The sequence below is a fragment of the Oncorhynchus tshawytscha genome, linkage group LG28 (assembly GCF_018296145.1).
Source record: "Oncorhynchus tshawytscha isolate Ot180627B linkage group LG28, Otsh_v2.0, whole genome shotgun sequence".
Lineage (NCBI taxonomy): Eukaryota > Metazoa > Chordata > Actinopteri > Salmoniformes > Salmonidae > Oncorhynchus > Oncorhynchus tshawytscha.
Window position 1 is genome coordinate 36628038 of NC_056456.1, and position 17430 is coordinate 36645467.

Below are 17430 nucleotides of genomic sequence, written 5' to 3' on the forward strand. Positions count from 1 at the left end.
TCCATACCCAGACCATGAGGTGAGACTACCAAAGGGGGGTTCACCTCATGGTGAAAACTGATGAAAACTGGTCTTTAGTATTGAAAAAATCCTCAGTTCTATTTTTGCTCTGAAATGTGCTACTATATTCTATCATGACTTCGATGCCACATTATTTTACAATACTGCTACAACGCTATTTATCTAATATTTGGGGCGTCAGGTAGCCTAGTGGTTAGAACGTTGGGCCAGTAACCGAAAGGTTGCTAGATTGGATCCCCGAGTTGACAAGGTAAAAGCAATCTGTCATATTCTACCCTTGAACAAGGCAGTTTACCCACTGTTCCCTGGTAGACCATCATTGTAAATAAGAATTTGTTCTTAACTGACATGCCAAGTTAAATAAAGGTTAAATAAAAAAATATTTACATTTACATCAAGGTAGCAATTTGTCCTTTCAGATTCCTCTCACATCAAAATCGAAAACACGTTGAAACACTTTGACAGAGTAGGTAACTTTGCAAAGTTGGTCAACACTGTTTTTTTACTGCAGTCCCTCTACACTTGTGTTAAGTCTTGAATTTTTTTTTTTTTTTTTACCACAATTTAACATTTAGGTTGTAAAAATGTAAAATATAAATTACAGGTTGCCTTTTGTAATTCAAATTGATTCAAGTGACCAGATTGGCCATGGTCCAGACGGTGTAGGTTGAAGATGCCCCTAGACGCTGATCTTGGTTCAGTTTTGCATTTTCCTCGCTAATTATTAAGGATAGGATTGGAGGAGGAGAAGCTGATCCTAGATCTGCCCCTAGAGGGAAATAGTGTCTAGACATTGAGTGATCAGTGTCTAGACCACTTTGACAGTCTTTATCTCGGAGATGTGGGAAGACTTCTGGATGATGCAACTGGTGGGGGTGGGCCCTGTGGCGCAGCTGGTGGTGGAGGAGGGCCCTGTGGCGCAGCTGGTGGTGGAGGGCCCTGTGGCGCAGCTGGTGGTGGAGGAGGGCCCTGTGGCACAGCTGGTGGTGGTGGGCCCTGTGGCACAGCTCTGCCCCTGGGCCAAGTTAGACAGAGCCATGGCAGCGTGGATCTCCCTCCACTCTGCCACCTCCCTCCGCTGGCCTCTTTCACTCTTCCCATCACTGCAAAAGACATAAAGGAGAGCCCAGGCGGAGATTTAAAGACTATATGGTACACTCCCCAGGATGAAATCGTCATACACAACAGGGAGACTTTCTACCTACAGACGACAGAAATGCATCTGCCTAGACTGCCATTATTTGCTCCTCCCAATGTGGGCATGCCAGAAGAGAAAGCCACATTATTACATGTTAATGAATGATTTGAAAAGTGAATATGTCTGCATCCTTGTGCAGCTAGAAGTCTTTTACGTTAAAGACATGCAGACGTAGAAGAGTTCCATTAACAAACATACCTGTCACATCTAGTTGATGCAAAGTCCATCATGTCTGAAAAACATAGAGACAAAAAAAAAAAAACTCAATTAAATGTATTGTGCAGAAAAGTATGGAAACTGGAGACGGGAGTTTTCCAGAACCTGTACTCCACATATATGTATTTTCATATCTGTGTGACTGTCTACGTTGTGTTTTCCAATATTTACGTGTGTGTGTGTTTTTTGTATGCATTACAGTATTTGCGTGTGTGTGCGTGTGTGTGTGCATTACAGTATTTGCATATGTGTGTGTGTGTGTGTGTGTTTGCTTTACAGTATTTGCATGTGTGTGTGTGAACTTTAACTGCCCCAGAGGGCCTTAACTCACTGAAGTACTCTAGTCTAGCTGCTCTTAGGCACTCCGGCCAAAACAAATGCAATTATGTTTCTCCTCTGCCTTTGAGATGGAAAAATCCGATATCTGTGCGGTGTCATGAACACAGACGCTGTGTTTCCAGGTCTCCAGAGTTCGTTTGACTGTTATTTGGCTGTTTTTTTTTTATTCCTTCCTCTGCCTTTGTTTCAACTGCAGTACATCCAAGATCATAGGAATGTGCATTAGAGTATTGTGTGAATAAGCGACATGTAATACTCCCTCTATGGATCTTTAGTGGCAGTGTCTCTCCTTCTGAGTGTGTTTGGTTCCTGTCATGCCCTAAACTGATTCAATCACCTTAAGTCAGTGTATTGATGGCTATCTCACCTTGGGTTCTTTGGATTTGAAGTGCTTTTGGAACAGTGTTGTTGAACAGATGGAACGGTGTCGTTGAACAGATGGAACGGTGTCGTTGAACAGAGAACAGTGTCGTTGAACAGATGGAACGGTGTCGTTGAACAGAGAACAGTGTTGTTGAACAGAGAACAGTGTCGTTGAACAGATGTGTCATTGAACAGATGGAACGGTGTCGTTGAACAGATGGAACGGTGTCATTGAACAGAGAACAGTGTCATTGAACAGAGAACAGTGTCGTTGAACAGAGAACAGTGTCGTTGAACAGAGAATAGTGTCGTTGAACAGATGGAACGGTGTCGTTGAACAGAGAACAGTGTCATTGAACAGATGGAACGGTGTCGTTGAACAGAGAACAGTGTCATTGAACAGAGAACAGTGTCATTGAACAGATGGAACGGTGTTGTTGAACTGATGGAACAGTGTCATTGAACAGAGAACAGTGTCATTGAACAGAGAACAGTGTCGTTGAACAGATGGAACGGTGTCGTTGAACAGAGAACAGTGTCGTTGAACAGAGAACAGTTGAACAGAGAACAGTGTCGTTGAACAGATGGAACGGTGTCGTTGAACAGAGAACAGTGTCGTTGAACAGATGGAACGGTGTCGTTGAACAGAGAACAGTGTCGTTGAACAGAGAACAGTGTCGTTGAACAGATGGAACGGTGTCGTTGAACAGAGAACAGTGTCGTTGAACAGAGAACAGTGTCGTTGAACAGAGAACAGTGTCGTTGAACAGAGAACAGTGTCATTGAACAGAGAACAGTGTCGTTGAACAGATGGAACAGTGTCGTTGAACAGATGGAACAGTGTCATTGAACAGAGAACAGTGTCATTGAACAGATGCAACGGAGTTGTTGAACAGATGGAACAGTGTCATTGAACAGAGAACAGTGTCGTTGAACAGAGAATAGTGTCATTGAACAGAGAACAGTGTCGTTGAACAGATGGAACGGTGTCGTTGAACAGAGAACAGTGTCATTGAACAGAGAACAGTGTCATTGAACAGATGGAACGGTGTTGTTGAACAGATGGAACAGTGTCATTGAACAGAGAACAGTGTCATTGAACAGAGAACAGTGTCGTTGAACAGAGAACAGTGTCGTTGAACAGAGAACAGTGTCATTGAACAGAGAACAGTGTCATTGAACAGAGAATGGTGTCATTTGAACGGTGTCGTTGAACAGATGGAACAGTGTCATTGAACAGAGAACAGTGTCATTGAACAGATGGAACGGTGTTGTTGAACAGATGGAACAGTGTCATTGAACAGAGAACAGTGTCATTGAACAGAGAACAGTGTCGTTGAACAGAGAACAGTGTCGTTGAACAGAGAACAGTGTCATTGAACAGAGAACAGTGTCATTGAACAGAGAACGGTGTCATTGAACAGAGAACAGTGTCGTTGAACAGATGGAACGGTGTCGTTGAACAGATGGAACGGTGTCGTTGAACAGAGAACAGTGTCATTGAACAGATGGAACGGTGTCGTTGAACAGAGAACAGTGTCATTGAACAGAGAACAGTGTCATTGAACAGATGGAACGGTGTCGTTGAACAGATGGAACGGTGTCGTTGCCAGGGGTGTATTCATTACGGAAACTTTTACAGTTTAAAAACCAAACGGAAGCAAACAGAGCAAAACAAGAGTTTCTGTTGGACAAATTCAGGTACATAGATCACTCCCCGTTCCATTTGTTTCCGTTTTGCAACAGAATTGGTGTAATGAATACGTTCCAGGTTGAAACTTAAATCTTACGGAAAATATGAGCTCAAATGTTGGATTTTCAATCTACCAAACACACTTTGTGTACTGTTTGGGTGTTATCATACATTTTGATGATATAGTTTATAAATGCGTAAGAAATAGTGTGTAATTTGCATGTTTGCACACACATTTTTCATGTGAACACAGCAGAACGGGCTCTCTGTTATGTTGAGTCGAGTCAGGCGGGTCAAGAGCCATGTTTCTTCAGGGAGCTATGAGCAAGAAAATTAGAGGCCAATTGCGAGCACACAAAATGCCGCTTTCAAAACGCACTGCCTGAAACATCTCAGACTCCGATTTCCTTAGCAAAGTCCGGGCCAAAATCAACTACAGCTAGATAATAAATCGTCTGGCCTCTTTCACATTTTGCTACTGAATGTCTCTAATCTTTTTTGGTGGTTCTGACATTTCATTTTACCAAGGAAAATAGTAATTATTCTGGAAAACTCAGCACTAAATCAAAATGTACATGTACAGTTGAAGTCGGAAGTTTACGTACACATAGGTTGGAGTCATGAAAACTCGTTTTTCAATCACTCCACAAATGTCTTGTTAACAAACTATAGTTTTGGGAAGTTGGTTAGGACATCTACTTTGTGCATGACACAAGTCATTTTTCCAACAATTGTTTACAGACAGATTATTTCACTTATAATTCACTGTATCACAATTCCAGTGGGTCAGACGTTTACATACACTAAGTTGACTGTGCCTTTAAACAGCTTGGAAAATTCCAGAAAATGATGTCATGGCTTTAGAAGCTTCTGATAGGCTAATTGACATCATTGGAGTCAGTTGGAGGTGTCCTATGTGTACCTGTGGATGTATTTCAAGTCCTACCTTAAAACTCAGTGCCTCTTTGCTTGACATGAAGGAAAAATCAAAAGAAATCAGCCAAGACCTCAGAAACAAATTGTAGACCTCTACAAGTCTCGTTCATCAAACGCCTGAAGGTACCACGTTCCTCTGTACAAACAATAGCACGCAAGTATAAACACCATGGGACCACACAGCCATCATACCGCTAAGGAAGGAGAGGTGTTCTGTCTCCTAGAGATGAACGTACTTCGGTGCAAAAAGTGGAAATCAATCCCAGAACAACAGCAAAGGACCTTGTGAAGATGCTGGAGGAAACTGGTATAAAAGTATCTATATCTACAGTAAAACGAGTCCTATATCGACATAACCTAACAGGCCATTCAGCAAGGAAGAAGCCACTGTTTCAAAACCGCCATCAAAAAGCCAGACTACGGTTTGTAACTGCATATGGGGACAAATATCATACTTTTTGGAGAAATGTCCTCTGGCCTGATGAAACAAGAATAGAACTGTTTGGCCGTAATGACCATCGTTATGTTTGGAGGAAAAAGTGGGAGGCTTGCACGCCGAAGAACATCCTCCCAACCGTGAAGCATGGGGGTGGCAGCATCATGTCGTGGGGGTGCTTTGCTGCGGGAGGGACTGGTGCACTTCACAAAATAGATGGCATCATAAGGTAGGAAAATTATGTGGATATATTGAAGCAACATCTCAAGATGTCAGTCAGAAAGTTAAAGCGTCGTCACAAATGGGTCTTCCAAATGGACAATGACCCCAAGCATACTTCCAAAGTTGTGGCAAAATGGTTTAAGGACAACAAAGTCAAGGTATTTGAGTGGCCATCACAAAGCCCTGACCTCCATCCTATAGAACATTTGTGGGCAGAACTGTTCAAGCGTGTGTGAGCAAGGAGGCCTAGAAACCTGACTCAGTTACACCAGCTCTGTCAGGAGGAAAGGGCCAAAATTCACCCAATTTATTGTGGGAAGCTTGTGGAAGGCTTTCCGAAACATTTGACCATACTTAAACAATTTAAAGGCAATGCTACCAAATACTAATTGAGTGTATGTAAACTTCTGACCCACTGGGAATGTGATGAAAGAAATAAAAGCTGAAATAAATCACTCTCTACTATTATTCTGACGTTTCACATTCTTAAAATAAAGTGGTGATCCTCACTGGCCTAAGACCGGGCATTTTTACTAGGATTAACTGTCAGGAATTGTGAAAAACAGAGTTTAAATGTATTTGGCTAAGGTGTATCTAAACTTCCGACTTCAACTGTAAATCATTATGGGCAAATTGAACTGTGCTTTTTTTTGTCTCTGCGCTCTTTATATTTTACAATAATTCTGTATTTGTTTTCCTGAAATTGTGTTTTTTTTTACAAGACCTGTGAAAAGCATGTTAGTGCCACTCAGACCAATTCTGATCTGGGAAACTGACTACAACAAATACAAAATACCTTGGCTGACTCTGAAAATAAAATGTAAATTCTGGTCATGGAAGTCCACTTAGTTCATGAACTCCTAAAGTCGTTTTGCACAATCCTGGTCTTCAAGGGGATGCAGGAGCTGCTAGTTTTCACATCCCCTCAAAAGTTAGTCAGACATTGATTGGCAGTGGAGATAGACAAATCACCTGGTTCTAAAAATCTAAATCAGTTGCCAATTGAGAGACATGGAAACCAAGCCACCAAGATTTAGAACTTTTTGAACAAAAGTTAATTTCCTGCAATTCTACTCATTTTGACATGGAGCGTAGAGAAAATGTTTATCTTTTAAAGCAAGTTTGCTGCAATGTTACTCATTTTACCATGTGGCAGAAAGAAAGATTAGCAGTTTTACTAATTTCCTGCAATACTACACATTTTGACATGGAGCGTAGAGAAAATGTTTATCTTTTAAAGCAAGTTTGCTGCAATGTTACTCATTTTACCATGTGGCAGAAAGAAAGATTAGCAGTTTTACTAATTTCCTGCAATACTACACATTTTGACATGGAGCGTAGAGAAAATGTTTATCTTTTAAAGCAAGTTTGCTGCAATGTTACTCATTTTACCATGTGGCAGAAAGAAAGATTAGCAGTTTTACTAATTTCCTGCAATTCTACACATTTTGCCGTAGAGTGGAGTCAAAGGTTTGCAGTTTTTAATATGATAACTGACAATCAATGGGCCTCACCCTGGTCGGTAATTCGACGATGTTTACTACAAGTTTAGATAACTTGCTAATCTAAAATGTTTTTGCTGACATGGGCTAATTGAGTGACTGCTGATGCACAACCACATTTCTAAATTGAACCTGGTGTAATTCCATTATTCTAACACCTCAACAGTAAGTTGAGACCCCGACTGAGTTCCTTTTTTTTTTTTTTTTTTTTTTTTACAATATTCTATTTACAGTACCAGTCAAAAGTTTGGACTCACCTACTCATTTCTTTATTTGGACTATTTTGTAGTGCAAAGAAAGCGTGTTTGATGACCTGCCGTCATATTGGACAACCCAGAAACAGCACTAATTAGCATAGGCATATTTACTAGTTTACTCTTTCCACTCCCACGCCAAGCAGCCCCTAAATACTCCAGGGACACAAACAGTTACAGTGTGCCTGTGACATCTGAAATCTTTCTTGTTTTCTGAATTTTATATTTTCTTTTGGAAGCCTACCCTAAAACTAAGTATTTTGTGACTTAATTAAGTAAAAACTTCCTGTGATATAAACTGTTATGTTTTTATTGAACAATTTAAGTCACAATTCTGAGATAAACAATTAGAAACTATACTGTCAACTCTGAGTGTGAATACAGTGGTTCCAACTTCCATGGAGAATTCTGTGGTGATTTAGTGACAGGGACCAAGCAGAAACACTCTGAAACGGCATCTGTACCAGAAACTTAGGCAAAGGTCCTCACATCTCACATTGGGGACAATAACATCTCAGATATTCTGTAATTGATCCTGAGACTTGACATTTCCACCATGGCAACGAAACTACGCATTCTAGAATATGGATAATGGAATTCACTGATCCGGATTTTTTTAAGTAAGGGATTTAAATGTCAGCATAAGTTCCTGTTAGCTGTTGCTTTGGTTCCAGGACCTTTTGTGGAGTTTAGAGTTGTCTACCTGATCAAGGGCAGTTCTCCTAACGCCAGGTCAACCTGATTAAGGGCAGTTCTCCAACTTCAGGTCAACCTGATTAAGGGCAGTTCTCCAACTTCAGGTCAACCTGATTAAGGGCAGTTCTCCAACTTCAGGTCAACCTGATTAAGGGCAGTTCTCCTAACTTCAGGTCAACCTGATTAAGGGCAGTTCTCCTAACTTCAGGTCAACCTGATTAAGGGCAGTTCTCCTAACTTCAGGTCAACCAGCAGAGGGAACACCCCCCATCCACATCGATGGAACAGTAGTGGAGAGGGTAGCAAGTTTTAAGTTCCTCGGCATACACATCACAGACAAACTGAATTGGTCCACTCACACAGACAGCATCGTGAGGAAGGCGCAGCAGCGCCTCTTCAACCTCAGGAGGCTGAAGAAATTCGGCTTGTCACCAAAAGCACTCACAAACTTCTACAGATGCACAATCGAGAGCATCCTGGCGGGCTGTATCACCGCCTGGTATGGCAACTGCACCGCCCTCAACCGTAAGGCTCTCCAGAGGGTAGTGAGGTCTGCACAACGCATCACCGGGGGCAAACTACCTGCCCTCCAGGACACCTACACCACCCGATGCTACAGGAAGGCCATAAAGATCATCAAGGACATCAACCACCCGAGCCACTGCCTGTTCACCCCGCTGCCATCCAGAAGGCGAGGTCAGTACAGGTGCATCAAAGCTGGGACCGAGAGACTGAAAAACAGCTTCTATCTCAAGGCCATCAGACTGTTAAACAGCCACCACTAACATTGAGTGGCTACTGCCAACACACTGTCAATGACACTGACTCTACTCCAGCCACTTTAATCATGGGAATTGATGGGAAATGATGTAAATATATCACTAGCCACTTTAAACAATGCTACCTTATATAATGTTACTTACCCTACATTGTTCATCTCATATGCATACGTTGATACTGTACTCTATATCATCGTCTGCATCCTTATGTAATACATGTATCACTAGCCACTTTAACTATGCCACTTGGTTTACATACTTATCTCATATGTATATACTGTACTCGATATCATCTACTGTATCTTGCCTATGCTGCTCTGTACCATCACTCATTCATATATCCTTATGTACATATTCTTTATCCCCTTACACTGTGTATGACAGTAGTTTTTTTGGAATTGTTAGTTAGATTACTTGCTCGTTATTACTGCATTGTCGGAACTAGAAGCACAAGCATTTCGCTACACTCGCATTAACATCTGCTAACCATGTGTATGTGACAAATAAAATTTGATTTGATTTTAAGGGCAGTTCTCCTAACTTCAGGTCAACCTGATTAAGGGCAGTTCTCCTAACTTCAGGTCAACCTGATTAAGGGCAGTTCTCCTAACTTCAGGTCAACCTGATTTTAAGGGCAGGTCTCCTAACTTCAGGTCAACCTGATTAAGGGCAGTTCTCCTAACTACAGGTCAACCTGATTAAGGGCAGTTCTCCTAACTACAGGTCAACCTGATTTTAAGGGCAGTTCTCCTAACTTCAGGTCAACCTGATTAAGGGCAGTTCTTGTTTTTTTGCAATTTTTATTTCACCTTTATTTAACCAGGAAGGCTAGTTGAGAACAAGTTCTCATTTACAACTGCGACCTGTCCAAGATAAAGCATAGCAGTGTGAACAGACAACAACACAGAGTTACACATGGAGTAAACAATAAACAAGTCAATGACACAGTAGAAGTCAACCTGAATAAAGGCAGTTCTCTTAACTTCAGGTCCTGAAGGGCACACAGGTGTTAAAACAGGTGCCTATTTGTGTCTTGTTAAAGCTTTTGACATTGACAGATGAGACCAACTCAAGGAACAGAAGTTTGGCCAACCTAAAATGGCAAACGTTAACCTGACAAGCATTTCGCTCTGCAAATCTGTGCACCCAACCAATAAACTTGATTAGAAGTAAACTAGTTGGTTAGTGTTATGCCAAGCAAGTGAACCCACGACCGTGTCCAGTCGATATAAACATACAGTGGTAAGAAAATGTATGTGAACCCTTTGGAATGACCCGGATTTCTGCATAAATTGGTCATAAAATTTGATCTGATCTTAATCTAAGTCACAACAATAGACAAACACAGTGTGCTTAAACTAATAACACACAAATTGTTGTATTTTTCTTGTCTACATTGAATACATCATTTAAACATTCACAGTGTAGGTTAGAAAAAGTATGTGAACCCCTATGCTAATGACTTCTCTAAAAGCTAATTGGAGTCAGGAGTCAGCTAACCTGGAGTTCAATCAATGACACGAGATTGGAGATGCTGGTTAGAGTTGCCCTGCCCTCAAATGTTATGACCAATTTATGCAGAAACCCAGGTATTTCCAAAGGGTTCACATACTTTTTCTTGCATATGTACATTAGCTGGTATGTCTGCGTATGCCGTGTCTTAGGTTGTGCTTATGGCAGTGTTTATGGTTGGAGTTTTCAAGTAAAGTGTCACAATATAATGAGGAATGTGTGATCTCTTACACATAGGGTAGACAAAGCGTGTCTCTGCCTCGGAGGAAGAGGGCGAGACAAGGTCATCGTCACACTCGTTGGAGCTGAACGACCCTGAGTGGTTCCTGCGGCGGGACTTTGTGACGTCATCAGTGGTCGCCATTACGTGTCGTAGGGTGTCGTTAAGGTACCGTTTCAGCAAGCTGCTCTTGTACTTGGGCGGTGGAGAGATGTAGTCGTCACTGTAGGCGGGATCAGTCCTTTTCTCCTGTTTGATGACACTCTTGAGGGAGGGCCTGGAGATCTCTGATTGATTTGCTGGAGTTTGTAAGGGACATTCGTCGTCTGCAACATGGGGGTAAACAAAAAAACATTGGCCTCCATCAATTGGTCTCCAAAAGAGCCTGAATATCTTTCTTTTTTTTTTTTTTTTGGGGGGTAAATCAGGTTTCATATTGTAGATAGATAATCGTCTGCATAATTTCCAATTCCCTTATATATTTTTATGTAAATATATACACACACACACACACACACACGTGTCAAGTTCCTCGGCGTACACATCACTGAAAAACTTAAATATTCCACCCACACAGACAGTGTGGTGAACAATGCACAATTTGGCTTGGCACCTAAAACCCTCACACACATTTACTGATGCACAATTGAGAGCATCCTGTCAGGCTGTATCACCGCCGGGTACAGCAACTGCACCACCCACAACCACAGGGCTCTCCAGAGGGTGGTGTGGTCTGCCCAACGCATCCCTGGGGGCAATCTACCTGCCCTCCAGGACACCCAATGTCACAGGAAATCCAAAAAGATCATCAAGGACAACAATTCCCGAGCCACTGCCTGTTCACCCCACTATCATCCAGAAGGCGAGGTCAGTACAGGTGCATCAAATTTGGGACCGAGAGACTGAAAAGCTAATTCTATCTCAAGGCCATCAGACTGTTAAATAGCCATCACTAGCACATTAGAGGCTGCTGCCCTATATACATAGACTTGAAATCACTGGCCACTTTAATAATGGAACACTAGTCACTTTAATAATGTTTACATATCTTGCATTCCTCATCTTAAATGTATATGCTGTATTCTATGCTATTCAACTGTATCTTAGTCTATGCCGCTCTGACATTGCTTGCCCAATATTTATATATTCTTAATTCCATTCCTTTACTTTAGATTTGTGTGTATTGTTGTAAAATTGTTAGATATTACTTGTTAGATATTACTGCACTGTTAGAGCTAGAAACACAAGCTTTTCGCTACACCTGCAATAACATCTGCTAAACACATTTATGTGACAACTATGATTTGATTTGATCTTTTTAAAAATATTATTTTCGTTTATTATTTTCCCCTAACCCTACCTATATACATTTTATGGACACAGCGTATTTTACATTAGTTATCTTGTTGTTTTTAATTCCACTGTCACTACTTCCGCCGAAGTCGGTCCCTCTCCTTGTTCGGGCGGCGTTTGGCGGTCGACGTCACCGGCCTTCTAGCCACCGCCAATCCACTTTTCATTTTCCATTTGTTTTGTCTTTAATTAACACACCTGATTTCAATCCCACAATTACTTGTTCATTATTTAACCCTCTATTCCCCCAAGTTTTTTTGTGAGTGATTGTTTATTGTATTTTCGGTCTGTCATGGTGTGCGTGTATTTGTTACTTTGTATATTTGACATTTTGAGTAAAAGTATGTTGATTACTCATAGGACATAGGACCCATTACACCCACCCTTCAGCTCCACTCAACCCCTCTCATCGATCCACTCAACCCCTCTCAACGATCCGCTCAACCCCTCTCATCGATCCACTCAACCCCTCTCATCGATCCACTCAACCCCTCTCATCGACCCCCCCAACACCATCCAGTTTTTATTTCTATTTGCCACATATTTTTCAACTGTGCTGTGAAAGTTCTGAACCTTTTTATTCTCATAGTTTACAGATTGTAAATTAAAGATAATTATTTTTGCTAAAAGTATTATTCTATTATTGATCGACTGACTATGACTTTTCAATTGGTACATTGAAAAATCTCTTCCCAACTATTTTGCTATCTATATGGCACAGCTGTCAATTTTTTGGTCCTTAAATTAAACTGGTATACTTTTTTATTTATCACAATTTTTTTTAACCAATTTGGGCTTTAAAACCAGGGCCAATAGGCAAGTTCCTTACTTTTCCCACCTTCCACTTGCCTCTTCCATTTTTGCGGTTTACTCTCTGCGGACACAAAGAAACTCTGGTCTTTATTTATTTTAGTTTGCACCTTATCTTTAACTCTGCGTTGTTGGAAAAGGACCCGTGAAATAAGCATTTCACTGTTAGTCTACAGCTGTTGTCTACGAAGCATGTGACAAATAACATTTTATTTGTTGAAAGGTAATCAACTCTATTACTTATTAACAAAATTACTCAGAGACAGTTGTTTTTGTATAACAGTATTGGCCAGTGTTAATTGTCAACTTTTTACAGAGTTACAGAAACTCTTTAAAAGTGTTAAATCCCTAACACTTTCTTAAGTAAAACATTAACTCTGTGTGGTACGGGACATTAGTTTATGAGTGTTACAATGAACACTTTTAGAGTTGATTTCACACTTGCGTTGATATGTGTAACGCATATTTGTTGGAATTACATCCCCAGCTCTAATCTCGCTTAGTCTACCCGCAGCCCATCTTACCCTCAGAGTTGGTGTCATCACTGCTGACACTAAGTCTCTCAGCGTTGCCCTGAACGTATTTGTTGTAGAGTTTGATACGTAGAGCCCAACTCAGGTCTGGCTGTCTCACTGTGTTCTTCAGCCTCCGCCGGGCATTGGCAAACCAGTTTGAGACCTGCAGCATAAAGAGAAAGAGGAATTCAGGAATTCAGGATCTTCTACTTGTCAACAAATATGTTTTTCACTGACTGGTTTCTACTTCTACTTCCATGGTTCAACCACATGATCGATGAATGACTAACATACCTCAGTTCCCCTGTACTAAAGTCACGTCTCAGTTCCCCTGTACTAAAGTCACATCTCAGTTCCCCTGTACTAAAGTCACGTCTCAGTTCCCCTGTACTAAAGTCACATCTCAGTTCCCCTGTACTAAAGTCACGTCTCAGTTCCCTTGTACTAAAGTCACGTCTCAGTTCCCCTGTACTAAAGTCACATCTCTGCTCACCTGTACTAAAGTCATGTGGGACCCCAGGGCGAGCAGGGTCTTCTCTGTCTTGGTGGGGTAGGGGTTGTCCCTGTGTTGGTACAGCCACTGCTTCAGCGGCCTCGCCATGTCCTGAAGTGCCTGCCGCTTGTAGCGAACTTTGACCCCACCCAGACTAGCCCTGTGTTGAGGTGATATATGATATAAAAATGGATCATTCTCTGACGGGAGATGAGTTGTCATCATGTCATAGTTATTGCAAGGATAGGGTTGCTATACCTAATAGTTCAAGGACGGAGGCCCACATTATTAGCCAAATAATGATTGTTTTGTACAAAACCCCCAATGTTCTGTAAGCAGGCAAACTGGGCAAAAAAATGACCAGCCCATCTGGCATCAAAATTATAGAAATCCTAAATAGTATTTTATACCAATCAAATCATAATGAGCAACTTTTACTGTAATACAGTCATCGTTAATGTTTTCACTTTCAGTAATAAATCATGCCCGAGTATGTATTGTTGGTTACATGATCCATAGGTGTCACTGTTGGGCTGTGGAAGCTACCGAAAGTTGGCTCTCAGTGATGGGAATATGTGGGTCAGGTTCCTTAATAATTAAAGAAGTGTTCTTGTTCTGCAGATATAACCTGGTTCTCCCAATCAATTCAAACGTTTGATCATGGTATCTATTTCCCCTCAATCTGAATAAGTAATGTTATTATATATCTATCTCAGTTTTATTTTACGTATATTTTTGCAGCGTTACATATTACAGACAATTTTATATATATTTAATAAAATATCAACACTGTCTTTTGTATAAAAAAAAATACAAATATAGGACTGCAATGAAGATTATTGAAAATGCATCTCATCAATGTGGGTTTTACTTTTACCTTTAGTAAGTTGTGCTGTATTTGACAAAAAATAAGAGAAAAGGTGCTTACCCGTACCTCCTGTCTACAACAGGGTTGTCTTCTATTGCATCTTGGCACAGTAAGTCTATATGCTGTTCATCTGTTACCAGACAGTCCACATTGCATCTCTCCTCCTCACTCCTGTGTTCCTCCAAAATCTTGTATTGATTTGACCTCTTGACAACTATCTTGTTCATATTTCGAATTGCTCGTTTTATCCAAACAACATCAGGCGCAACTGCAGAAGTTCAAATGCGAATAGATGCAGTAACTTCCCATCCACACTGTGATGTATGTGAGCAGAGGAAGTAACCCAAAGTCTCGGTGCGCTCAGAAGTTAAGCCAATCGAGCCAAACGACAGCCCATCTGGAGGAGCCCGTTGCAACTAGCCCTTTAGGACTCAGTCAATGATGCCAGTCTTGACTTTACCAATGAGAGGGTGTTGTCTGTAGAGTGGAGGATGGATGAACATGTGGAAGCTGCTTAGGCTTCTTTGGGGATTTCAAGTAACCTGCTTTCTTGCGTCTAACTGGCTGTCTCTAGCCTTTTTCAGCATCCAATTACAAGTCAAGAGATCTCTCTGCTCGGTGGAGGGAGCTGCTCATTTGATTCCAGTAGTACCAAGGCTAGTGATGAATACCATGTAACAAGAGCTGTATTCTAGTAGTACCAAGACTAGAGATGAATACCATGTAACAAGAGCAGTATTCTAGTAGTACCAAGACTAGAGATGAATACCATGTAACAAGAGCTGTATTCCAGTAGTACCAAGACTAGAGATGAATACCATGTAACAAGAGCAGTATTCTAGTAGTACCAAGACTAGAGATGTATACCATGTAACAAGAGCAGTATTCCAGTAGTACCAAGGCTAGTGATGAATACCATGTAACAAGAGCAGTATTCCAGTAGTACCAAGGCTAGTGATGAATACCATGTAACAAGAGCAGTATTCCAGTAGTACCAAGACTAGAGATGAATACCATGTAACAAGAGCAGTATTCCAGTAGTACCAAGACTAGAGATGAATACCATGTAACAAGAGCAGTATTGTGATGGGGACCGTGACGAGGATCAGCACATTTTAGGCACTTCACTCTTGAGCTTTTTATTTACATTTGTAAGAGATCCCAATGTTCTGATGCTTTAGTTGTCTGACACATGCACCCAATATATATTTATATATATTTATATATAATTATATATATTTATATATATATATTGCTGCATTCAAATATGGCCGCACTGTACCTATAGATGCACGTTAGAACTAATGCTAAAAGTACATTCTCATAAACCATAAGTCCGATTGACTCCGGATTTGGTATACGGACTCAATAAATTAGCCTCTAATAAATTAGCCTCTAATAAATTAGCCTCTAATAAATTAGCCTCTAATAAATTAGCCTCTAATAAATTAGCCTCTAATAAATTCGCCTCTAATAAATTAGCCTCTAATGAAGTTAAGAATGCCTTCAGTCGTCTGACACATGCACCCGATATTTACTTCGTGAGGATCATGAAACCATGTGGTAAAGCCGTTGTGGCTTTACCACACTCTGCCATGTCAGCAGATATTATAGTTTTTTTTTTACCAAGGGATCTTGTAAATGTATAGGTGTAATGACATGGTTTCTAATGCCCACTGAAACCGCTGTGTTTTATATGACCTCTTACCGGGTCTGTAACTGACGGTCAACGTAGATCTTTCTAAGAGTGAGTTAGTTCGGTTAGGGATTCAAAAGGAAGACAGTAGAAAACAAACCATAATTGCACTAGTAACAATTTAACAGTAACATGTGACAGTCCCACAGTAATTACATAGCAACAGAGATGAGCGGTTGTTGTAAGACTAATAGGCGATTGTTCCTAATTCCAACTTGTAACTAAAGTACTATTTAACCTCGGTGTTACTACACAGGACAGAGCAACTTCAAATGTAAAGTGTTACGAGAGAGAGAGAGAGAGAGAGAGAGAGAGAGAGAGAGAGAGAGAGAGAGAGAGAGAGAGAGAGAGAGAGAGAGAGAGAGAGAGAGAGAGAGAGAGAGAGAGAGAGAGAGAGAGAGAGAGAGAGAGAGAGAGAGAGAGAGAGAGAGAGAGAGAGAGAGAGAGAGAGAGAGAGAGAGAGAAAAATAAATGTAAGTGAGCAAAGAAATTTAACAGCACTTTAATCGATAGTCAACTGTGGGAATGATAAAAACTAACTCTGACAAAAGGCTTTTGACGGTTGCTTTATGAAACTTTTCAGGCTCTGTGCCCAGCACAATCCCTCCAATGAAAAACAGTCAAATATGTGCCTTCAAATACTCCCCAACACAAGGAGAGAATGTGTTGTTCTCAATTTCGAGTCTATATCGCAGACAGTACATATCTTCTACTGCAGTTTTACCATAATATACACTGAAAAAATATATAAACGTAACATGTAAAGTGTTTGGTCCCATGTTTCAGGTGTGGTATACCAAGAAGATGATTAAACAGCTTGATCATTACACAGGTGCACCTTGTCCTGGAGACAATAAAAGGTCACTCTGAAATGTGCAGTTTTGTCACACAACACGATGCAACAGATTTCTCAGGTTTTGAGGTTGCATGCTGACTGCAGGAATTTCCACAAGAGCTGTTGCCAGAGAATTCAATGTTAATTTCTCTACCATAAGCCACCTCCAGTGTTGTTTTAGAGAATTTGGCAGTACACTCAACCGGCCTGACAACCGCAGACGTATGGCGTTGTGTGGAAAAGTGGTTTGCTGATGTCAACGTTGTGAAAAAAGTGCCCAATGGTGGCGATTGTCACGCCCTGGCCATAGAGAGGCGTTTATTCTCTATTTTGGTGTGACTAGGGTGGGCATTCTAGTTTCTTTATTTCTATGTTTTCTGTTTCTATGTTTTGGCCGAGTATGGTTCTCAATCAGGGACAGCTTTCTATCGTTGTCTCTGATTGGGAATCATATTTAGGCAGCCTGTTTTGCC

At 40.9% G+C, this 17430-nt stretch overlaps 1 protein-coding gene across 1 annotated transcript; it reads right to left on the reverse strand.

The window, feature by feature from the left end:
• Nucleotides 1-348: 348 nt before the first annotated feature.
• Nucleotides 349-13713, reverse strand: LOC112226506 (homeobox protein Mohawk-like). The gene is made up of 5 exons (XM_024390861.2): nucleotides 13559-13713; nucleotides 13075-13228; nucleotides 10399-10713; nucleotides 1418-1451; nucleotides 349-1124 (listed from the first exon to the last, which is right to left on the reverse strand). Exons 1-5 carry the CDS (start codon nucleotides 13664-13666, stop codon nucleotides 830-832), a joined length of 906 nt encoding a protein of 301 aa, XP_024246629.1. The 5' UTR covers nucleotides 13667-13713; the 3' UTR covers nucleotides 349-829.
• Nucleotides 13714-17430: the final 3717 nt, after the last annotated feature.